At 43.2% G+C, this 25214-nt stretch overlaps 1 protein-coding gene across 1 annotated transcript; it reads right to left on the bottom strand.

Annotated features, from left to right (window-relative positions):
- Positions 1-1178: 1178 nt before the first annotated feature.
- On the bottom strand, positions 1179-18537 carry SHISAL2A (shisa like 2A). Its single transcript, XM_050306926.1, is given in 4 exon segments — positions 1179-1587; positions 1590-1661; positions 11497-11636; positions 18324-18537. Coding segments are annotated over 4 exon segments (504 nt in total). The 5' UTR covers positions 18506-18537; the 3' UTR covers positions 1179-1477.
- Between the last annotated feature and the right edge of the window lie 6677 nt (positions 18538-25214).

Genomic DNA, 25214 nt, shown 5'->3' with positions numbered 1-25214 from the left:
TAACAAGTCCATTAGGCCTTATTTATGCCTATTAAGCAGGGGGAGTCACCCCCTTGTTGTGACTGCACACTAAAAGCTGTTATGGACAGTGCACAGAGTCCCTCATCAAACCAGCGTGGGAGGTGCTTTTTGGTGACATTTAGAATACCTCAATTACAAAATAACTACCTGAAAGGGCAAAGAAATGGATTTTGCTAACACAAAACAAAAACAGGCATTAGACTGAAAGCTTTTTTTTTGTTTTGCATTCTGGCTTTTATTCTGTTACTTCGGTACCTTAAGATACTCAAAATGAATGAAAAGCCCAATATCTGAGGGGAAAATAACCTTCTTAACTGAGGAATCAAAGATTGAGAAACTGCCTGAGAGAAAAAAAAATCAAAGCTATTCAGATCTGCAACATTAAAAATAAGGGTATATTTTGTTACTTTAAAACATCTTTAATAGTTTACCATTTAAAAATTAATGTGCTAGCTCAGGTTTGCATGCAGTTAAAATAACTTAAATCCTCTTTTTTCTCGTCCTCCCTAAGCCTTTTATTGATGGTCTCTAAAAGGAAGCATATGCTGCCAGAATGTGTGTCCCAGGGCTGGGATCCCCAAAGGAAACCACATGGCAAAACTCACAAATCTGTCTTATCATCAACAGCATGGTTAAATATTTTTTATTTAAATTCTTTTCATCACTCACCTTAAAGAATTCTCACAAGATAAAAAGAAATCATTATCATTAACGGTCATGATTTCAGGACTGAGAGCTTAAAAGACTTGAAAACTCAAATATGACAGTTAAGACTGTCTTGGTTGTTCTGAGACTTCTGGGGAAATAAAATGTGCAATTAGAGCTCTTTGATTACCTGAAGGAGTGCAACACTTCACAAATTACTGCTCCAAATTGAAATATTACTTGAAAATTTTTATGTTTGCTTCACAAGAAATATTCCAACATATTTTGATGCAGGATCTGCAAAACAATTGTGGATGTTTAGTTCAATTCATTTCAGTGTATACTGCTTCCAGTTAAAACCGCTGTTAAAACCAGAACTTCCCTACAAAAATTCCCTCTTTACTAACTTCACCTTTTGTTGGAAAATTCTCCTGTCAAAATAATTGCCAGATTCACGAGAATCTTCTGAGGAAAAAAAAGCGGGGGGGAGGGAAATGATCAATTAAGAAAAATACAACACAAGTGGCAGATTTTATTGAGGTACTGCTTTCACATTGGTCTGTGCACCCAACAGTCACACTGCACTAAAGACAACCGTGGTCAGGACATGAAGACACCACACTAGGGTGGCACACAGGGAAGGCTTCAAACAAAGCTTGGTCAACGTGGTGTGCCAGATTCTGCTCTGCTGGACAACAGGGTAAACACGACAACTGGCATGTAAATGACTGACAGCAGCAGCTGGAATGTGCAAATCAAAACATACGATTTCTGAGTACAGAACCATACACAAACATATGCAGGCACAGCTTCAGGTTGGCCTCTTGTTATCCACAGTGGCTGTAACAGCCAGGAAACACCTCTGGAAGAGTGAGTCAGCTTCTCATGCCTCCCAGTCACAGTCCATCCTTGCAGCTTAGGAAATCTCTTGAAGCCACTTGGCTTTGTCAGCAGCTTGTTCTGGTGGGGGCCTCGTGAAGGATGCAGCTCTGTACCTGCAAAATACCAATCAGAGCTCAGAATTAAGACTGAAGAGGGGAAGAGTTTCTTCCTCTGCTGTTTATCAGAGTTGATAAGAAGATCCTGCAAAAAAAACCCAGGGCAAACCACAGAGCTCAACCCATTTCACTGGCATTACTTCTTTGCAAGTATGTCTTTATATTGCTAACCTTTGTGATGTGAAGAACACCTCTGGAGGGCACTACTACAGCTATGGAACACTAAATGCCTCCTCTGGGGGTGCATGTGGATGGGTAGCTCTGCTGATGCTCCTCTGCTGTGCAAGTCAGGATTTCCCCCTGCCTGTGACAAAGGCTCAAGGCAAAATGAGGCTAAAAGAAACCAAAAAAGGCTTAGCAGACACAGTCATTCATCTAACATTTCTATGGAAAATGCATCACTAAGACCTACATTAAACCACACATTTAATTTCTTTTTAATGACAGACATACTTGCAACGTGTGCCTTTAAACCTGAAAGATACCAGAACATATTCCAAACTACACTGCAGAAATTTCTTTACAAATAAATTACTCTACTGCTCATTAAAGGAGGATTGATTCTGAGGTGAAGCACAACAGCTGCTGGTACAGATGGGTTTAGAAGCAAATGCTCTTCTGGATATGCAAAAAAATGGACATGCACTGAAGTCTGGCTGGAAAATTTCAGCTAAATCAGCTACTGACAGGAGTTTTGAAGCATGAAATTTTGGATTCAAGGCAGATGGCAACTGGCAGCAAAGAACATCCTAACCAGCAAAGAACATCACTTCAGTACTGCTTCATTAAGAGGAATGATGCTTATCTGAATTATCAGTGATGCCTTTTGCAGATTCTGGATTTTTTCTGCTGAAAGCTCTGAGGACGGTTATACAATCCTGACCAACTTAAATGAAAACATGAGACTTACATATAAACACAGATTTGTCCCCTCCCCAGCATTGCCACCTGGCTGACTGCAGGCTCAGGATGAGCCAAGAGGGCAAAGTGGGTTATTTGGGGTGTGATAAACCCCAAATAACCCACCGGTCAGGACAGGGGATTACCCCACTGGATTCAGCCTTGGGGAGGCTCACACTGAATACAGAGGGCAGTTCTGGCCTCCACAAGTTAAGAAGAACATTAAGGTGCTCAAAAGCATCCAGTGGAGAGCAACAAAGCTGGAGAAAGGGCTGGAAGGATGTCCTGTGAGCAGTGGCTGAGGACTCTGGACTTGTCTAGTTCAGAGACAAGGATGCTGAGGGGTCACCTCTCTCCAGCTTCCTGAGGAAGGGAATGTGGCAGACACTGGTGAGTTCCTGGCACAGGCTGCCCACAGAAGCTGTGGCTGCCCCATCCCTGGAGTGTTCGAGGCCAGCTTGGATGGGACTTGGAGCAACCTGGCCTGGTGGCAGTGTCCCTGCCCATGGCAGGGGGTTGGAATGAAATGAGCTTCAAGTCCCTTCCAACCCAAACCATGCTGTGATTCTGTGATCTCTTCTCCCTGCTATCCAGGGATAGAGTGCATGGGAATGGTTCAGAGCTGCATCAGGGGAGGTTTAGACTGGACATTAGGAAACATTTCTTTAGTACTTAGTCAACTATTCTCCCTTAGGTGTATTTGAGGATTTGATTTCTCCTTTTTAACTACAGAATTTGCTTTTTATTGCATCTCACCTTTTTTACCTCAGAACACTTCTCCAGGGCACTGAGATAATTCTGAAAGGTAGTTTTGCCCCAGAGTCTTGCAACCCTTCCCAGGGTGGTGTCATTCATCAATTTTATACGTATCCTCCTTAGTCCTTCAGCCAAGCTCTTACTATTGACCTGGGATAGAGCACCGAGACATCCTTCTCCCCTCCAAAAATGTGTTTGAGAATGAGTCACTGAAAACTTCTCTTTGACTGCATTTTCATAAAGATCTGTAGTCACAGCCACTTGTTCCCACTTATCTGATAGGCAAAATTACCTTGACAAAGAGAGAAATTACACTGGTTTGTCGTGATTTGTCTTCATGAAATCTGTGTCACATTTTTCTTGTGCATAACTCAATTGTTTAATAATGTACTGTGATATCAATCTAAGTTAGAAGCAATGCCTCCAGCTGCCTAGTTCCTCTCCCATTTTAAAGCTAAAAGCTGTGTTTGCCCTTTTGCTGGAAAAGAACACACAAACAAGCTTGAACTGCGTGTTGAACCACACCAGTTGTCAGGGGTCCTGTTCCTAATTAAAACCCAGTGAATTTGGCAGAGGAATTCTGCATGATAAATCAAATCTAATTGGCACCTGTAGCTTTCTCACAGCAGTAGAAAGTGTGCAGCCACTGATGGAGTCTCTGGCTCAGCACTGCAGAGCCACTGCTCCCAGTGACAGGTGAGGGCAAGGAATCTGCAACCAACAGAGGTGAAAAGCAGAGGGCAAAAAACCACTAGAGACCTGGAATTTCTACCAACACTTAACCTTATTATCTGCTGAGGTTCAGAGAAGGTCCTTGCCTCCCTTTTCCTTTTCACATAAAGTTCCCAGCTCTTCAGCTGTGGATCAGGAAGAAAAAGGCTCACAGGCTAAGGATTGTAGTTTTTCTGGATTTAGCTCTAAAAGAGGTCTCAGGTATTTTGAGTTTTCACGGTAATGCCAGCCTCATTTTGCCAACACAAAGAGTTGGGTAATTCATGCACAAAAACAAGACTTCTACATTTTTTTGTCTTTATCTAATGCATGCTTTCAAACCCTACAGAAGTCCTTTGCAGCTGGCCTTTCATTCTCTCCCTGTTTCTCTCTCCCTGGAGCACCAGTGGTTTGCAGGCTGCACTTCAGGGCATCCCCTGAACAGGAGCCTCTCTGCCCCAGAGGAAGGCAGGCGAGCAGAAGCAGCAGGAAACGAGAGGCTCCTGGCCCTCAGAAAGCAGTGCCACATTCCCAGACCTCAGCTCGTCTCAGTACTTGGCACCTGCCTGGGATATTTTTGGATTTTCTCACTACAGACGGTTTCCTGACTGCAGGATCCATTTTAGTCTTCCCATGGCATTTTTCTCCCACAAGCCATTTCATTTGCAACAGCAGAAAAAAAAAATAAAATAAAATGTGTGGAGGTGGTTGGGAATTTTGAAATGAGTTTTGTTACGCTGAAGTATTTTTATGAGGCCCAGCAGCCCAAAGCAACCCCCTGTGCCCATAAAGAGCCCTGAGAAAGGTGCACTGGCACTTTTTAAGGCTACAAGAGAAAATACATGAAGCAGGGAATTCTTGACACTTTCCCTTTCCTGCTCATCTGAGAACGACTGCTGAGCAAAGGGGACCACTTATTTTTCCTGTGACAGACACTGCTGATCCACAGCTGTTCTCACACTCTGTGCCTGCCTAGCCAGGAGCTTTCACCCCCTGCAGAAAGTAAAATGCATGTTTTCATGCCTCCTGAAGTCCTCTGTATTACTGATAAATTCCTCTTAAGTCTGAAGTACAACTCGTCTGCACTGCCATACATTTTAAATACTATTTTGCATGGTCTGTGTCACAGGCAGTTTGACCTTTAAACAGGATTTCAGCATAAAAATCAAGTTTCTTTCAAGATAAGCCTCTCCAGTTCTCTGTCAGACTTGACTTGGCACTCACAGGTGCCATCTCCCAGAAGCCAAATGTGACTAAAATGCCCACCAAACACTTCCCTGCTCACACCCTTTGTCATACTTTTGAGCAAATCATCACTAAAGAAATTCTTCTCAATAAGTTCCAGTGTCTGCCTCCTTAGTAAGCTCTGGTGCACCCAGGACAGCATCAGGGAAAGGACAAAGACAGCATAAGGGGAATAAAATCTTCCCTGGCACATAACCATGATGGAGTATTCATGGACCAGTAAATCAGGAAGAGATTTGTCTGTGGAAGGACTCTGGCCAAGTCTCTGCAGATGCATCCCTGTGCAAGGGCAGCATCAGGGCAGTGTACAAATAAATCAGAGACAGTTGCCAGTGCTTATCAGAAAGTTAAAGAGTCGTGGCATTTTATGAAATCCATATAAAACAGAGTAAAGAATATACAAGAGAGTAAGATGAAAATAAATGTTCTCACAGTACCTATTTTCTTTACAGCATTGGTAGAATCCATCCAGTGCCTCTGTTTTTTAACATACTGAACTCCCTCTGGTTTCACTGTCTGTAAAACAAAAGCATTTTTAGTAGAACTAACAGCATTATTCTTCTTTTAGTTTCAAATAGTAATACAGAGATGTGCCCACTGCACTGATTCCAGTTCCTGGAATCTTCTACAATTTTTAGAGGATAGATCAAAACCACTCCACTTTCCATTTCTGAGCCTCCAGGAGGCTGCAATTATTAACATACTTGTGTTAAAAAGGAATAAACATCAAAGGGAAGAGCAGTTTAGGGTAGCAGCACTGTGGTATAAGGAGGACTTAAAGCAGGGAATCAGAGTGTCTGCTACAAGAAAGTGGAGGGGAAAAAAAAATCCCATATTCAAGAAAGTAAATCAGAAATCTCAGACTTTCGTTCCTCTCCAGACATGATCAGTCACCACTGCCTTCACTGCTCCTTCCACCCAGCGAGCCCAAAGCACTGTGTGTGTGTGGGGAGGCTTCTCTGCGTGAAAGAAGTGTTACCCATGTTTGACACAAAGACTCAAGTGATGACAGGAGCAAACGAAGCCATTTTTAGGTAGGCATGGCACCAGTTGCCCAGAAAATCTGTAGTTCTGGCAACTCCCGTCTTTTGAGCCTTTGCTTTTGAAGTTTAGTAGCGTTTGAATGTTTCTCAGAGCTCAACTCCATAGGTTAAAGTTTATTAAAATTCCACAGGCTAACTGAGCCACACACCTGCTTGGAGCAGAATGGCTGCAATCTTTAGATTCAGTGCAGATAACTCGAGTTTGCCCAGCTGCTCAGAAGAACTAAAGGCAGCCCTGCAGCTGGATCCCTGCAGGGAGGGAGGAGGAGGATGCTCTGCTGGTGGTTTCACTGATACCTGCTGACAGCTGGGAAAGCAAAGCTCTGGAAAGACTTTCCTGACCACACTTTGAACTCAATTTATTTTCTTTCTTACCTGATATTCATTTTGTCAGTCCTTTCCCACTTTCCTCATTGTGTTTCCCACCCTAATTTCCTGCTACTGTGCTTCCCATGCTAATCCCCATATCCACGAACAACAGGTCATACTTTGAGTCCCTCCTCTCACTTTCACTGCTCTCAATCTCCAGTTGCTTCCCACCCTCCAGGCTCCCTCTCCACATCCCCAAGCAGCCTGAGCCTGCTCTCCAGCCCCCCCACAGTCACTGCTCCACTCCCTGACCCTCCAAGACTTTCTCCATCCCCTCTGGAATTGTTGCCTCCCTGCTCTGCTGCTCTCAACTCTGTTCATCCCACCCCTTTTCCACATGTTCCTGGCACATTTAGGTGCTTGCAGTTTTCTCCTTTACCTACCAGCTCCAAAACCTCTCCCTACTCCCTTCTCTCACCTAAGTCTCCTTAGGGAGCTCATCAATCTTCCTCCCAAGCCAAGTTTCCCTGTATTTCCCAATACCCTCCAGCCCAACACTGTCTTGGACTTCATTTTCCACTTTTCCACTGCTTGGGCCAACACAAAGAACAAAGAGAATGGAAAAGATAAATTTAACAGGGCAGGGTATTTGGGTCCAAGAAAGTGTATGGGGAAGGCATTAAAAAAAGATTCCCAGAATCCAAGAGAGGACAAAAGTCAAGAATTCTAGTATTTTAATTAAAAAACCAAACACCTGACACAAAGCCAGGCAAAGGAATTATTTGGGTTTGAGGGGTTTGGAAAGTTGCAATTTACTTTGTTCGAGTTGAACAAGCTGCAGTTTGGTTTCAAAGATGTCAAAATGGGATTTAAGCCAAGATTTTAGTTGACACCAACTATGTGAGTTATTTCAGCTGTGATTAAAAAAAAAAAAAAAAAAGGAAGAAAGAAAAATTCCTACTCAGATATAGAGGAAGGCCCCTTATTTTTGAAGCCTACACCAGCTCTAGGTATCTTTGCAGTAAAAAAACCTGACTCTTAATGAGCTGCAAAAAAACTCACTGCTACAAGAAGGTTTGGGAAATTTAAAAGCTAAGGAGTCCAATGAAAACCTTTCCAAATTTAATCTTTCCTAATGATGTTCCCTCCACTAAATTGGAATTCCCAGCTCCAAAACAGTTATATTATTTTTTTTTTAATAGTTGAGCCCATTTGGCTGGTTTTTCCCCATACACAAATCTGAGGCAGATGAGTGGCAAAGATAAAATTAGCCTGACTGGGGAAAATTTAAGGCTTGTTACACAAAGACCATACAGTTGCCATTGTTGATAAACCTGGAAAGCAAAGCTATCAGTGCACACTGCAAAAGCCAAGCAGTGTGTCTGAATTCAGACAGCAGGTACCTGCTTTCAGAACCAATCCTCAGGTAATTCTACTGAAGATAAGAAGGGGAATGTGTGAGAGTTCAGTGCCTTTTTATCAAAATATCTGAATGTCTCAAATATTTGAATCCTGCCTCATGAGGAATCTTTAATTAAGGAGAGAAATGGGCACAGGAAGGTCATCTGGCTATTTTTCAAGCTGAGTTTTTAATGAAATGAAATAATGAACTTTTGCATACTGTGATGTCACTGCTTTGCAAGAACAAGAAATTAATAAGTTCTATTAGAGCACATTTTTCCCAGCACTTCTGATTAATTTACAGGGTCACAGTTCTCTTCACACTCCAACCCAAAGGTCCCTGCTGTCTGACTCTGAATGCATTACACAGGTCCTCCTGTGCCAAGTTTGAAGGGAAAGTGTCAGTAACCCTCATAAAACACCTCACCTCACCTCCAAGGTCTGCCCACATCTGGAACAAACACAGGGGCAACTCAGAAAACGTGTTTTAAAACTCCAGGTCACCAAGGTGGAGAGGCTCTGTCTGCCTTTTATACCTCTGATGGCAAAGCCCATCCCAAGGGGCCAGCACAGATGATCCCTCCTCTCCCATCAGCTGCCTGCCCAAGGGAAGTAGATGGGCATCTTTTCCCAGAGCTGAGCATTCGTGCCTTTGGATTCCTCCTTTTCTGCCTGTTCACCTCCTCTCCTGACAATCAGGCAATGTTTCCTCAGCCCTCCTGATCTCCAGCACTGAGGGGATGTTCCAGCATTGTTCACTCAGCCTTAACAAAACACTCCCCATCTTTTGACTTCTTAGTTCCCTGCATTTTGAAGGGGAGAAACCTTCTGAACAAAGAGAAGTTTTTGGTTAGAAGAACAAAGCATATGGCCAAATTCCCTTTTGCCTTGGATAAATCCAGAATGTTTGCATGCTCAGGGCTTGGATTTCTTTGGGACTTTTTTCTACCAGTTACAGTTTCCCAGCCTTCAAGTGGGAGAAAGAGAAACACTGAAAAATGAGTTCAGGGAAAAATCCTTTCTCTCAGAAAGAGCTTAAAGAGCAACTTGTATAATCAAACAGCAAGTTCACTGTGCTAAGAGAAAGTATGCTCCAAGGATTTGAGTAGCCTTGGTCTCAAAAAGCATGGCTCAATTCCTGGGTCAGAGAGCTGGTTTTTAGAGGTAATATAAGTAAAAGGACAAAGATGTTCTGGTTACTGATGTCCCTACAGACTGTCTTGCATATTAGGGATCAACTCTGCACTCTGCACTATGATACTACAAATAGAACTGTGTAACTCCAGTAGCATTTAAGTGGTTCTTCCTTCTCTATACCAGTGACTGAGCTCATTTTTCTTGAAATTCAGTGTTCAGATTAAAATGTTAATTTTTGCTAGGGCTAAAACATCCTTAGTTAACTCAGGAACCTAATCTGTAATATCTCTGCCGGTGCTAGTAAAGACCATTTGTCCAAGGCCAAACAGAGGCAAATTCCAGTTGATCTGCCTTTTGCAGAATCAGTAGCTTTAATAAAGGCTTCCCATATTCACACATTGTTAGATTTATAATCAATCTTGAAACCATTCCTGTAAAAATTCAACTATTCCACTTCTTCCTTCAGGGGATTTTGGATGAGCCCACAGAACAATGACCAACTTTAACTATTCCGTGAGGTAAGAAAGGCTTACAACAATCAATTGTATGTTTGATGAAGTACAAAACTCTAACTGAGCAATGTATTATGCATGAAGTTGAACACAATAAAAAACACTGCCTTCAGAAATGAATACTCTCTGAATGCTCCAGGGATACACATGTTGCACAACACCTCATGTGTCACACAGCCTTCACCTAAAGGTAAGATTATGCCAATTTAGAAAAAGCTGGGTTGAACTGAGCTCAAATAAAACTCTTGGTCCCCAGTCCTGCAGTTTCCTGAAGCTTCTAAAACTGGTTTAATTTTTTAATTCATTTTTATTGTCTAGATATGATTATGCTCAGATCTCAGAAGAACTGGAAGAGGAGGAGAGAGGCTGTTTTTATTGTTCCCCGGGCCTGAAAGCAGCAAAGCAGTCGTGTCCTCAGACACTCAGACCCTGCAAAAGAAACCCAAGGATGATGACGACAAGCACTCAGGCTTGTCTGTGAAATCCCTCAGCATTTCCACAGGCAAAGCAACGGCTTTCAATTTCCTGCAGCCCATCTCATGAACAGCTAAAACTATCAGAGTTTAGATGTGAAATAATTGTCATTCAGAGCAGCCAAAGAAGCAGAATAATAGAAGTGAAAAACACAGGACGAGAGCAAAGCCAAAGCAGTGTTTAAATCCAAAGCAATGGAGCCTGAACAAAGCCCCAAAGCATGCAAGAGGTGGCTGAGAAAAGCCAAAGATCTCCCAGCTTCCCGGGCTCCTAACATTTGGAATCGTGAGATGGGATGCCTGCAGGAATGCTGGGTCATCAGTGGGGGAGCTTGGGATGTTGTTCACCTCACGACAGGAAGAGAGGAATATCTCTAATGCCCAAGCAGGATGTGGGTTTGCAGCAGGGTCCAACTCGGAATGCAAAGATGGAATCGCGTGGCAGCTGCAACAGCCCCCGCCTCCTTCCCAGCTCCCCACGTGCCAAACATGTCTGGCACAAAAACACAAGGCATGAGGAGAACAGCACAGCTGTCCTGGCAATGGATTAGGAGCTGATGCCATAGCAGGAAAACTGGAGGGAAGAAGCTGAACAGCAACACGTTGAAAAGCATAATGGCAGTCTATAATTAGAACACAACCATCTTGGAGCACCAGAGCGGTTTGTTCATCCCACTCAAGAGTTTATTTAGGCTGTTCTAGGTAGCAGGTCTTATTTCCACTCTCTCCCCAGGACAAGTGTGAAGTTTTCAATTTGCAGATTAGTAGCAGTTTGCTGAATGTGTGACTTTCGTTTCAGCGGCTCGCTTGGCTTACACAGCTCCAAAGGGAGGATCCGCAGTTCCTGGTGGCCCAAAGAACTACTTTTAGACCAAAACCTGCATCCTCTGGAGAACAAAATAAGACATAGGAAGCTTGGTATGAAGTGGACTGTGTTAACTAGACACTCAGGAGGGGGCTTACTGCTCTATAATAGGCTAAATTACAGTAACTCATTGGTCATTTACTGCCACGGAGGTGGAGAAGCATTTTAAAACAACAAATTAAAAAAAATCGCAGATGAAGGGACTTTTTTCCAATAATTATTCCCCTTTTTCAACTTGTTCAACTTCCAATGCCTAACTAAGTAAAAGCTTGTGTTAAACACAAACTAAGCTTGTGTTAAATGCTTTGAGTTTGGTCCAGATTTCACACAGCAGGTAAAGCAGCAGGACAGCTCGATTACATCTTGAGGTCCCCATCAGAAAGAAAATACACACTGCTGGACTCCTCCACATCCATTTAAAGACAGAATAAAGCTTTTCCTCTGCAGGTGATTACGTACATCAAAAACAACAGGTCTTACCTGCCATCTGCAAGCTTAAACCAGTATCGAGTTTGCTGCGTGGCTTGGTGCTGATAAACAGATAACAGAGAACACACACAGTGATGATAAAAGCAAAGAGCACCACTGCTGCTATCGACAGGCCCACCAGTGCTCCAACACTAGGAGAGAAAAACAAAGACATTAAGTGTACAAACAGCCTGGGATACCCATTAAGCAGTGGTCAGGATGATGCCTGGAGTTTACTCGTACTCAAGCGTGGGACTGATTTTGTATTTTCCTGTAAACAAAAGTTTAGAGCTCAGTACTTAAACTGCACAAATGCAGTTATTTCACTGCCCTCAGAAGGGTCAGTGTCACTGTACAGGAGCTGAACATCTGACCCTTGGTGACATTTCCTGCTCCCTGTGCATACCAAGGCTGAGTCTGACTGAAAGCATGCTGATGAAAATCAGAAGTAACGTCACGCAGTAACCAACATCAGAAATCAAAAAGCTCTTCAGTGCAGTGCATATTCCTAGAAAAGCATAAGATCATATGCACACACACAGAGGGATTCTAGGGCTCCAGGCAGCTCAAACAACATGACTATTCAAGCTGTATTTTCAGTCTGAAAAGCCATTTTTATAGTGTAAAAACCATGCAAGCCATGTTATTCAATTCTGTGAGCAGCTCTGGAGAGCAGGGCAGAGTCCTGTGATCACTGGTGTGCCCATGTGTTAATGCAAGAAATCTCCAGTCAGGACCAGTGAAATTCTCCCATGATCTTTGTAATGGTAAACGGAAAACTAAAGCTGAATTAGTTTACACACAATATCAAAGGCTCAAAGAAGCAGGAACTTAATTCCTCAGGCCAAACATACAGTAATTTTATCAAGATACTACTCCTGCAGGATAAAAGTTACTTTATCCATTTCCCACAGGCACACAATGAGGCAGTGTATGTATATACAGAAATCTCTCCTTATTTCCAACCCTTCTTTTCAAGTCTTTTCCTAATATAAAATGCTCATGATGACATAAAGGCCCCGGTACAACACAGTCTAGCTATCATTTCCTACCCTCTCCTGGGCCTTTTGATGCCTTCAGTGTTCCAGTCCTCTATTCTACAGTGCATGCCCAAGTTCCTGACTTCTGGTGAAATTAAACAGCGGCCTTTTGGTCACAGATGAAGGGTCTGAGGATTGAGAATCCTTCTATTGCTGCTCTATTTACAATTTGGACAGACGTCAAAAGGAGAGAAGATAAATGACTGTTCTTGAATCCTACCAGCTCCATCCTCTAGTCATAAAAATGCCTTTATATATCACTGCTATCGGTGAGAAGTCAACTCTACTGTGGCCTTGCAGGGAGATGAGAAGAACTGTGCCCTGGGATGTTTTTATGAATTTTACATTCAAGCTACTGCAAAGCTTCTCCGTGAGCTCCCACAGCACCAGCAGACAGATTTGTCCACAGGAAGAACTGTTAAAACCAGCAGGATGAGAACAGCAGATATCAGGATGACTTTACCGTGCAGTTTCGGCAGTTATCGGTCAGATTCATTAATGAGGTTTGTGCCACATTCAGCTCCACTTTAGCATAACTAAAAGAAGTTGTTATCAGTGAAATGACTGGTTGTGGGAAGAACAGCTCTACCCTTCTGCAGATTTGTCATGGTGTTTACCATCTGCATGAACAAGAGTGTCATTATGTGTTTGTGCATATATGCACATACCAGGCAAATTTTTCCTTCTTGTTTTTTGGCCCAAACAAAATTTGCAGGCAAGCAATATTGTGCTTAATATGGAATCTGAGCATGACCATACGATCAGAGATCTCAGCTGGGTTCTGGCCTCACAAAACCAGACACTCTGGATTCCACTTCCTAAATGAATCAGAAATCAGGATTCAATTTGTACTTACTCTTTTTAAACACAGTGTTTCAATGCCAAACTGTTGTCAAAGCTCTGAAGCCAGCAACCCACTTAGAAGGTGGGGTTAAGTTCCTCAAGATTAATTTTGGGTTAAAGTTTGGGGTGGTTATTTCTTAATGTATTTAATTCAGAAGAATTGAATGTTTTCCACAGCTCTGAACACTGATGTTTCTTAAGCAGGATCTTTTCTTTCTATTTTAGCAGTTAAAGCTGTTATCAGAAACAACTCTTAGTCCTTGCTAAAAGCATTTTAGCCATTTTCCAGCTTTTACCTTAAACATGAGCTGTCTGAAGCTCTCAGCAGTCTACATAATAACAGTCTACAGGTACTCTGGGTGTATCTTCAAGGTCAGTCTCCTGACAGCAGAGACACTCAGCAAACAAACTCCAAGTCCCTCTTGCCCACAGCTACGGCCTCACTAGCAAGTGAAAACCTCTGCACTGACAACCCACCCAACCCCAAACCAATGACTTAGCAAAAATGGCATTGAAGGCCTGGCAGTGTTTGCTCAATGCTTTGAACCTCAGCGATGTTAAGTTTGGTAGCAGATCCAAACAGAACTCTCCCAAGCGACTTTCCACATGCACCAAAGATACTAAAGATAGTTACTTTCCACACCACACATCTCACCGTCACTGTCACACCAAGTGGCACATCTGGGCCTGCAGCACAGCCAAAGGCTTTGCTCAGCAGAGGCTCCACTTGCCAGCAGCCTCCCCAGGGCTCCCCAGGCTGCTGTCCAGGGAGCTGCTTGGTGGCTCATCGACGTTTCTGTCAGTGGATGCTCAGCACCACACACCTACAGTTATTTTTAGTCAATAAAATTGGTCCATCCACACCAAGAACAGCCAGGCAGCAAATATTGGCTAAGCAGATGCAGTGTTGCCCACTGGTACACTAAAAGGAAGCTCATGAGTCATCTGGATCCCAGTGAATCAAATGTTCCTAATGCCATTGTTGCAGTGACGTGGTGTCTGTAGTATTTGCAAAGCAAACAGATAAATATACTCAGGAGACTGGAAGAGTGGGCATAGAAGAACAAAAGACTTGCTGTTTTGGAAAGCCAAAACAAACTCCTGGAGATCTGCACAGCCGAGCAAAGCTTGGCCTCAGCATTAGGTCAAGGTAGTAATTAATAAAGCATTTTGAGTAACATCTCTATGTGGCCTGACAAACTTTTAATCAAATATATATTATTATATGAAACAAAAAAGATACAGCTTTGGAATGGAGACTATAATTTTATGTGATACTGAAAGATGCCATTAAATTTGCAAAATAAAACTTAACTGAGGAGTGACCAAAAAAATTCTAAAAATCTTTTAAAACAATGAGAAACAAAAAGGCTGAATTTAACTGCAGCAGTTCTGTACAAATATCACAAGTTCAGCATTTCTCCCCTTCCACTCAGCTTGGGAGCCATGGCAGATGTGATGACTGCCATGTACATGCACAGCACACAGCTCTGGAGGCTGAGCTCAGTGTTTTGCTCACCAGACTTTTTCAGCATCTGTGTTCTGTTGTTTCAAACACTGCATAACCTTGTGGTGAAATCTGCACACCCCTGCCTTTTGCTAATGTTGCCTTCCCTGTTCCACGGGCTCCCAACTGATGTAAGAGAGTAAAAAATGCACCCTTCACTTTTCTTTGCTGAGGTCAGCTTTTCAAGAAATATGTTCTAACAAAGAGGAAAAAAAAAGATACTGTATTATTTGATTTTAAATACCGGGGGAAAAAAACAAAGAAAAAAAATATAAGCAAGAAAGAATAATATTAAGTATCATAAATTCTGGTGAAAATATGAAATGTGTCAGAGTTGCTCAAAGGTCTGTTATTTATGATTGTCCAAGAGCTCCCAGGACAGAGGGTGTTAGGATGGACTTGTCAAATAGCACAGTTTTTGCAGGAGTGGTTTAGGAAAAGAAGGTTCCCTATTGCCAAGGCAGTGTCTGGTTCTAAACACAGTGCAGGCAGTAGAGATTTGGCACCAAAACAAAGGAATAGCATAGGCCTGCTAGTGACTGGCTTCAGCTTGCCCAGCCTGCTGGCTTCTCCATGACCTGCTGCTGTCAGAGCTGCCTACAAAGTGCTCTGGCAATGCCTCTCCCACAGCAGGAAAACCACAAAAGGAATATGCAATGGTTTCCTGAAATTCCACCTGGTGTGTCACCAAACTGAAACAATCCCTGTGATATCACCAACTGCTTGTAGTGCACTCAGTCACTGCTTTCAAATTCACGGGGGGAATCAAGTAAAGATTTAGGAAAAGGAACCTAAAGAGTAAAGCAAAACCTGAAACAATTCCCCCATCAGAGCTTCCATTCTCTTCCTTGGTATGTTCCATCTCCAGGTTTCAAAGCTTGAACCCAAATTTCTGACCTAGGTGGAGGCTAAGAAGTCAATTCTCAGACTCCAGAAAATCTTTGTGAAGGAAGGCCCTTCAGAGGGGTGCTTCATTAAAGCCTCTCATGGGATTCAGCTCTTGGAGGTACTTTCAGAAAATACCAAGCTTTAACAAACTTCACTGCAGCATATCAGCCCCATGCAAGAGCAAAACCTTTTAAACTTCATCTTTCAGTAGTTCTGCCATCTTGAGAAGGTTTACTGTGATCAAAACATCAGACTATGCACAAATATCATATAACATCAAAACAGTATTTGCTAAGTGTAAGAAAGGACACCTGGAGATGTCTTCTCACATCAGAGAAGCTGAGTAATTCTGTGTCAGTCACAGTGGTGGATGGTTGGGAGATCCCCATATTCAACCCACTCCTTGTACCAGACAAAGTAGATCTTAAATAATAATACGTTAAATATTAGACAAATTACATGAATAAGCCCACAGTACTGGATAGCATTCATTCACTCATTCATGAGCCCTGAAGGAGTTCACGTGTGAAAGTGCAAAACTGCTGGCCAAGGTGTGCATCCCATCATCCCACAAGGCCACCCTAGCAGAGGTCTGGCAGCCTGGGAGGGCAACTCCAACCTAAAACAGGGCTCTAGAGGGGAACCCAGGAACTGCAGACCTGAATCCCACCCCCTTGCAAGACAGAAAGGTGAGGGAAAAAAAATAATATCCCCAAGTCAAGAGGTAAACACAGGGTGCTGAGTGCTGAATCTGAGCCTGGCTATCATTCCCAGGCCATGATGCCCCCCCTCACCTTACCTGAGTATGAGGGACAGGTCCTTTGATGGCAAAGCCACTGCTCCCATCCCCCTCCTTACCACGCTCTGCCCACAGGAAGCTGCTGGCACTTGCAGCTTTCTGACATAAAATCTTTAATGAAAGAGTCAGCATTTCTACAAGGGGAAAACACTGCCTTGTTAACCTGCTGGAGTCTGTGAGGTGTCAATAGACAGATGGGCGGAGGAACCCAGTGGACAGAGTTAGATGTCTCAGAAAACCTATTGACGAAGCCCCGCACTGAAGGTGTGGCTAAAAGACTGAACCGACACGGGCTTAGGGAAAGGTTCTGTTACAGATTTAAGGCTGCTTAAAAGAATAAGGAGCAAAGCACAAGGCTAGGTGGGCTTTTTCAGTATAAACAGATGTCACTGAGACTGACATTTCTTCAGCATCTTCATCTATGACCTTGTGAAGAATGAAATCTGAGTTTCTGACGATCCTAAGTCCCTACAAGTGATCAAATGCCATGAGGGCAAGGAATGCTAGAAGACTTGAGGAAAACTGAGTGAGCAGGCAAAAGTGTTGTAGATGAGTTTCAGTGTACATAACATAATGTATAAACAGTACGATGTATAAGCAAAACCAAGCCTACACTGCAATGAACTTAGAATTGGCAGTTCTGAACTCAAGGCAAGTTTTACAGTCATCAGTGACAGCTCACTGAAATCACGGAGTCAATGTGAACCGGCAGCCAAAGACGTCAACAAAAAGTTGGCCAAGAGGAAGAATTTTGAGAGCAAGGCTGGAGGTAGCATTTTGACACTCTGTAGAACCTTGCCATACCCACACCTTGAGCATGCAACTCCGGCACTGTGGAGTGAAACACAGTATGGATGAGATGCAGCTAAAACCATCCATCAGACACAGAACCTGCCCCAATGATAATCCAAAAGGACTAAGGCTGTTCAGCTCAGAGAGGTGAAAGCTGAGAACTGATGCACCAAATGCTCACAAAATTTTAAACATCATGCATAAACTGAACATGCAATTGCTGATCACCGGATCTCACACATACTAATAGTAGAGAGCACTCCAGAAAACTAGTGGGAACAGTATAAAACAGATAAAAGGCTGTATCTTCAAACAGCAGGCTGCCACCAGGGCTGCAGAAGCAGACGGTATAAGCAAGCTCTGAAAGGGCTTTGACAAAATCAAGCATATCAAGTCCATAGGAAACACAGTGAGAGCACCCTGCAGAGGTGGACTAAGATCCTGACACAGCCAGCCTGGATGCTGAGGAGCCCGAGGGGAACCAGGGAGCAGCCGGGCTGGCTGTGTGCAGCTCTCCTCTCTGCTGCAGATACAGCCAGAGCCAGGCGGACCCTCGCACTGCCCCAGGAGAGCACCGGGCTGATTATCTGTCACCTTCCAAGTGGAAAGTTACGTATTGCTTGACCTTACCACACAAGGAAAAGTAGCTAAAGTCGTTGGGAACTTTATGCCCGCAGCACCTCACACGCTCGGGCCCCGAGACCGCTGTTCCCCTCACACCCGAAGGGCGGGGAACACTCGGGATGCTCTATCCAGAGGCACCGAGCGTTTCCCAGCGCTTCCTTTGCGAAGACCACGAGTTGTTTCCTTCAGAAACCACCCTGGCCCAAGCAAAAGTCTCTCCGGGATGAAGATGCCGCTCTCCCGCTACTCTCGGCGGGACAAGGGCAGCCCAAAAGCGCCCGGCTAACAAATACCTCACCAGCCCGCCCGGAGCCTCCCACCCGGGCAGGCACCGCCGCGCCCCTACCTGAGCCACCACATGTAGCTGTGCTCGTAGGGGAAAAAGCTGTGGGGGTCATCGCAGCAGTACTTGACGTCCTGGAAGCCGCAGCAGAACACGGCGCGGGCATCGCCGCCCGCCCGCGGGCAGCTGAACCCGCTCACCAGCACCTTGTCGGCGTTGAGGTAACTGCTGCACTCGGCGCTCATGGTGCCGCTGCCCGCCCGGCGCCTCGGCTCGGCGGCGCCCGGGCGGGAGGGAAGGCGAGGAGAGGCGAGGAGAGGAGAGAGGCGGCTGTGGCGGGCGGAGCTGGGCGGGCAGGGGGCTGCGCTGGCGGCGGGAACCGCCGCGCCCACTTCCCCCCCACCGGGGGTCGCCACAAGGCGGGAGCGGCGGGAGCCGGCAGAGCCCTGAGGGGAGGGAATGGCGGGAAGGGGCTGTGTGCGCCATCTGCTCCCCTCAGAGGCTGGGGCTCGGGGTTGCTTCAGCGCCGGGTCACACGTCGAGCAGGGGTTTCGAGGGTCCGCCCTCACACCCATCGCCTCGGTGGGGTCTCAGGGAGGTCATGGAGAGGGACCGCACCTCCGTTATTCTCAGGAGCCCTTGAGGGAAAAGCTTCATGTAAAGTTTAATGTTTCTGAGAGATCAATCTCCTGTTCTTTCCAGAGGGCATTTCGGGATACTTTAAAAATCGGGGCTCAAGCAGTCATTCTGTTACCTGTATGAAAGAGCCTCTCCTGAGGGAAGGGTAAGCAGATCTCAGCTCAAGACGACACACATACAATGCACTCTCTGTTTGTGATTTGGCTCACGGAAAAAAGGGTAATAAAAAGCCTCTGAGAGTGCAATGGAATGCTTACCCTCTCTGAGGACCTGGTGCTCAGTCTCTTCTCTAGATCCAGGAGAGCCTGGATCAAGTGCTTTACCAGACAAGTGACCTCCTCAAGGAAAAGTTCACATTTTAGAGAGAAAGGGAAGTCATGCAACATCAATAGAGCTTGGTTTGAACTAATAAGACTGCATTAAGTCAGCTAGCACTTCACATTTCGATTTCAGGTCTTGCCTTGAGATGAACTCCAGGCAAGTGGGGATGTCATGTCTTCCAGCTGTTGGGCAAAAGCAAGAGCCAGGAGTGATGGCAGCTTAGGGAGCTGCGGTCCTGCAGGATCTGAAGGTGGACAGGCAGGTGGACGGGCACTCTCAGCAGTGCCAGGTGAGGTAAGATACTGAGTCCATCCAGGAGACAGGGCAGGAGGCAAGTTCTGTGCAGCATAGGTTTAAAGTTTGTTCAGAAGGACCAACAAGAATCCAGGAGAGCAGGAGACAGGACTGAGCTTAGGGAAGGCCAGGCTGCCCCAGCTGAGCTTAAAGGTGGCTCCTGGACCAACGGGCAGAGGGTGTGGATGTGGTGAGGACCCAGATACTGCTGGTGAGGGCCTGTTGGTGGCTGCTTAGAGCCCTGACACTGAACCCTTCCACTACTCCATACAGTCCTCCTGTATTAGACTGTGCTTGCTAAAAAGTATAAATATTCTTTGGTTGCTTGGTTGGTTTTATTTTGTGAAATCAACCCTGACTTAGCATCAAGTGAAATGAACTCAAATTCAGTCAGACTCTTTCTGCTGAATTACAGATTTGCCTTGCTAGTATTTAGATGTATACATGAATAGTCAGGGAAGATTCAAAGTATTAAACTGTTAAGCTTGAACAATTTGAGAATTTGACTTTAGGTACCTCAAACACAGGTTCAGCACTTCATGATGCACTGCACAAAGTGAGAGGATGAATGACAGTGACGTGGCTGGTGCAAAGGGGAAGGCCAGGAGGGATCGATGGGTATTGAACATCATCAGAGAAAAAGGCTAGATAACTATGAGATTTTGTGAGAGTTGTATGTTCCTCACTTGTGTTGTTCTGGTGAAATCAGATATAATCAGATTAGTTTTATGATAAAATTGAGGATTGACTTAATTGAAATATGTACAGGAAAATGATATGTCAATAGTGTCAGCACATGTTAGGATTTTCTGTTACTTGAGATTATTTATTTTTTTTAGAGACCAATCTCCTGGTCATTTGACTCACAGTGACATAGGAACTGTTTTTCTGTGATTGAGGAGAGTCTAAGGAGGGAAGGATGGATGAATCTCAGCTCAAAAACCATCAGTTGGTTGGCCAGATAGTGTGTATGCACCAGTCAGCTAAAGAGCTCGTGGTGTGGTTGAAACCAAGAAGTACAGTGGTAAATGGCATGGGTTTGGAGACTGATTCAAGACTTTGAGAGGTTGCCAATACTGTGTTCAAAGCACAGATCTAAGTCCTACAACTTCCCAGGATAGAGAAACATCTAATTCCAGTCTAATAGGTATTAGTCTTTGAAATGTCTTCATGTACTTTGTTCAGTTGATAATAACTGTTTTCTTCCAAAACCCGAATTCCCATCTTTGTTTTTCTCTCTGATTCTCTTTATCCCTCTGGGTGTTTTGTTTTGTTTTTTTTTCATCTTATGCTTGGTTTGTTTCCACCAAGGTTCTGTTCATACCAGAATTCAACAACCATGGCAGAGAGAATTGATTCCAGGAGTCATTCAGTACACCTTTTCAACTGCGTTTTCTCAAATCAAGTGGTCAAGAGACACAGAACATTCTCGGTTATTTTTGTATTTCACATTGTTATTTTACTTTTGGAGATTTTTCTCCTATTATTCAGAACTCAGCTAACTCTTTTCCTCTCAGAATTATTACTGCAGTGATTTGGAACAAATAAAATTAGGTATCACAGTTTTATGCTCAGTCTTACACAAACTTCCACTCATACTTAATAAGACAGATCTGAGTCAGAGTTGGAGCAAGGGTGGATTTTTTTCTCCAAACTTAATGAAATTTTGTTTCAAAGAAAGCTGAAATGTTCTGAAGTGGCAAAATCTTTTTTTTAGCAATCAGTATACTCATTTATATCATGCAATCAGTTTGTACTTGCTGTGATTATTGGGTGACAATAATTAGAGTGCTCTGTTGTTCCAGTTATTTGGAAAGATTTATATGAAACATTAGAACTGACTTTATCTACCTCAGTGACTGAGTTAACTATGTCATTGCTGGAGGGTTGAAATAAAAAAACATCCTCTTTTGATGACATTCAGAAACAGGATTTGAAGTAGGAGTGGGAGGCTCTTCGCTGACCAGTGGACGACGTGCATCATCTTTTATGTCAGAAGAAAACCACATCAACTTCCTTTTCCATTCCAATTACAAAACACTGACCTCTTCCAGTAAGAGCCAGTGGTTTGGACTTCATAAAATATGCTGCCCTTGCTCTCTCTTCACTATTACCAATATCAATTTACGTTTCTACGCAGATCCCTACAGCAGTTCTCTCTGCTGAGTGAGGAGTGTGTTTCAGCCTAACAGTGAGATCATCCAGCCTTCAGAAAAACACAGATCAAAGACCTTTGCAGGATATGTGTCAGTAACAGACAAATTATCCAGGTAATTCAGCAGCAGCTTTCAGAACTGTGTCCACAACAAGATACTTCTATTCCCTGAGTGCTGAATTATCGTCCCTGTGAGTCTCTTCTGCAGTGAAGCTCCAGCTCTAAGTCTGACAAAATGTGCCAACTTTCTTAAAAGCTTGCACCCCAGACTCTCCTGCAAATCTTCAGCTGGTTCACTGGCACTCATACTGGCTTCCAAGAAGTTGTTTTGGCTGTACTTAAAGCCCTTTCCCAAAATTCTTTGTGCCGTGGAACTGCATCTTTGGCTCTTTCTTTCTTATAACTGTTTTCCAGCCTTCCCAATGAACTAATAAATATAAAGATATGTATGTTGTCTGTGCAGTAATTAGAACAGCAGCATTTTCTGTAATCATTACAAATATTTGTAATCTCCACCTAAACTGCAATTCATGTGAAAAGCACACAGCCTCTTATTTACTTGTCCTGGCTCCCCACTGTACTGGCCAGCAGAACTGGAGCTGCTTTAATTTTGCAGTAAATTACAAGAGTTCCCCTGGCTGATACAGCTTAGAGCAAAGGGGGCTTGGGGGAGAAGCTAAACTTTGGTTTAGCCATTATTTAGAGACAACTCACAGTGAATTGTGCCTCTGTGCTGACCACTGAGAAAAGCTGACAACAAGCATTCTCATTAACAGCTGTGGGACACAATTCTACCAACCAACCTTCTAATAAACAGCAAATTAATTATAAATTACCAATAGAGCTGTCAGATGAGCATCAACCCTCAGACCTACCTGGCAGGTTTTTCCTTAAGAACATAACCTAATTATTAATAGGCAAAGAGTGGCATAAATTACTCTCAAAAGTAATCTGGTGGCAAATTATGCAATTAAACAAAATTGTCATGCCAAGATGGTATAACTAGCTCTGATTAGGAGTGAAAACTTAAACTGACAGCAGGGTTAGTGCAGACAACATGTTTTATCACACATGAGTAGTAGGCACTTCAGAAAGGCAGATGACAGCATGAGGTTCAGAACAGAAAGGGGAACAGAAGTTTGAAGTGGTGCAGACTCGGAGTACATGAGATGCTGTCACTCAGAGGACTAAAAAAGAAGGACTGATGTGAGGAGCATTCTGAAGAGGACTGTCTGCTTTGGCACTCCTGTGCACTGGGGAGGTGAACTCTGTGAATTTGTGATAGCAATGGAGCTGTCTGACACCCCTGGGCAAAGGTGTTTGTAGTTTGAGGTCCTCTCTGTGCAAGTGGACACATGTGTGAAGTACCATCATGAGTTTTCGTGTCACTCCAGAGCCTAACAATTTTTCTGATCATTTTAACTGTCAATCATACACTGTATTCTTTAGCTGATTGCTCCAGTCAATATATAGCACAGATTTTGCCTTTATGCTGTCTCTGCTTCACAGAGCTAAATAATGAAGAAGAGGAAAGTAAGAAAGAGGAAGTAAGAAGAGACTTTAGGTAAAATTTTAAGGAAGAGGGAAAGTCAGTGAAACACAGCAAAGTAGGAAGTTGACACTGGTAATTTTGAGGTGAGGATGGAGCTCTGATATGTAGTTTGTGTTTGTATGTGTAATGGCCCTCATTATCTGCAGTGTTTTTTGTTCTGTAATTGGCAAATATTTCAGAATAATGACTCACTTAAGCAATTCTTACCCTTTAACACTCTCCTATCTAGAAATAGAATAATCGGGTGGATAATACAGTTTTCAACAATGAACCTGGCCAGTCTTGACTGCAATTTGTCTTTGTGGAGTGGTTTTCATTTCTTTTTCCTTTTCAGAGAGGAAAATTCTTTTTACTCTTCTGAGTAAAAGGCATAGAAATTGTAAGGTCCTTGCTTACAAAAAGAAGCCAATGTTCAATCATTTGACTTTGCTTTTATTTATCCTGCTTGTCAAATAAAATCATTTGTAATTTTAGGAACAGATTATATGTTGTAGTGCAATTTCTGCTTGAATAGGAGGATGCAAATTTTAAAGGATTCCAGCAAGGATGTAGTTCTGTACATAGGGGATAATTATGGGGATAATTGTGAAACTGAGGTACTCAGTTACAAGACAGTCAGGAATGATGGGCCTATTATTTCAAATTGTTTCAGCAAGGTATCCACCAGAGAAGGCACTTATAAAACATGTAAGTTGTTTGATCTTTTCAGCATTTGTTCTATATTAATAGACTAAATAGAAAATTATAGATTCATAGGCTCCTAATGAATTGTCACTTTCTATCACAGTTTGAGTTTACCTTGTCTGAAACTGAAGATTTAGGGAAAAGACTGAAGAAAACAGGTTTGAAGCATTGACTTCTACAAATAATACAATAAAACTTCTTCCCACCATTTCCACCGAAGCTTATTAATTTTCTTCATTTTGTTCAAGCTCTTAGGCCAATAATTTAGACTCAGTCCTACTAAGAATATTTTTAAAATATCAAAAGCTGATTTGTGATACAATTATATAAATAGTTTTTACATATTTTTGTGTGCCTTGTCTCAGAATCCTTTCTCTCACTTGGCCACCATAGAGAACTTTCATTCTAATTTATAATTCAAAGAGATTCAGATATCAATAGCAGCAATAACTCTTCCTCTTTAACTCTCCCACACAACTGTCTTCATATTTTGTGTGTAGGGGTAACATCATCTATTGTTAAAGCTCTGCAGCAGGAGAGAAGCTTTTTGCAGGAGCCTATTTACAGTTGCTTCTTGTCTTACCAAGCTTTGTTTTGGGACTGAAATTCCCTATCCTGTGTGAAAGAAGATGTTAAGGCCAAAGGTTTAGGGGAAGAAACTGGCATGATAAACATAAGGATCAGGGGCTGGGATTCGGGAGTTGAAGAGAACAGGGCTGGGCTGAAGAGATGGGAGCAGGAAAGAGGCAAATGGAAAGGACAGGGCAAAGAGGATCAGTCTTTGGAGTACCAGGAAATCCCTGCTCTGCCTGTGAAGCTTGGAATAGAACCCAAATTTCCTGCTGGTCTCCATTCCTTTCCTATCAGCAAATATGTTTAGTTCCTATGGGAAAACGTATGATTCAGTGAGTTCTCTCTCACATGTATGATGACAGTGGCTTATTTATTTCATCAATTCATGTGGCAAAATTCCACATGATGGTTTGAAATATCTCAGATGACTCATGTCATTGTAAGTATGAAATTCTGCTCTTGTTTCCTCTATTTGTTTTCAAATATCTAAAGTCACATTGAAAGAATATTAGGTTACTTAGAATTTACACTTGCCAGACTTGGAGCTAATAATATGATCACACACTATTTTTTGAGAGAGTTCATCTCCTTTGGCAATGGAGTTTTTAAGGACCTTATTTTGTTACTCTTTTTAAATGCCTGGTCAAAAGCTTCTCGACAGCATGTGAACCATACCTACTGGGAATACAGAATTATTTCAGCCATGGTTTCTGGTAATACTTCTGATTGCTTCACA

This window comes from Myiozetetes cayanensis, unplaced genomic scaffold, assembly GCF_022539395.1.
Source record: "Myiozetetes cayanensis isolate MyiCay16 unplaced genomic scaffold, myiCay2020 scf12, whole genome shotgun sequence".
Lineage (NCBI taxonomy): Eukaryota > Metazoa > Chordata > Aves > Passeriformes > Tyrannidae > Myiozetetes > Myiozetetes cayanensis.
Note: the sequence above shows the minus strand (reverse complement) of the source record. Positions and strands in the feature narration are given on the sequence as shown.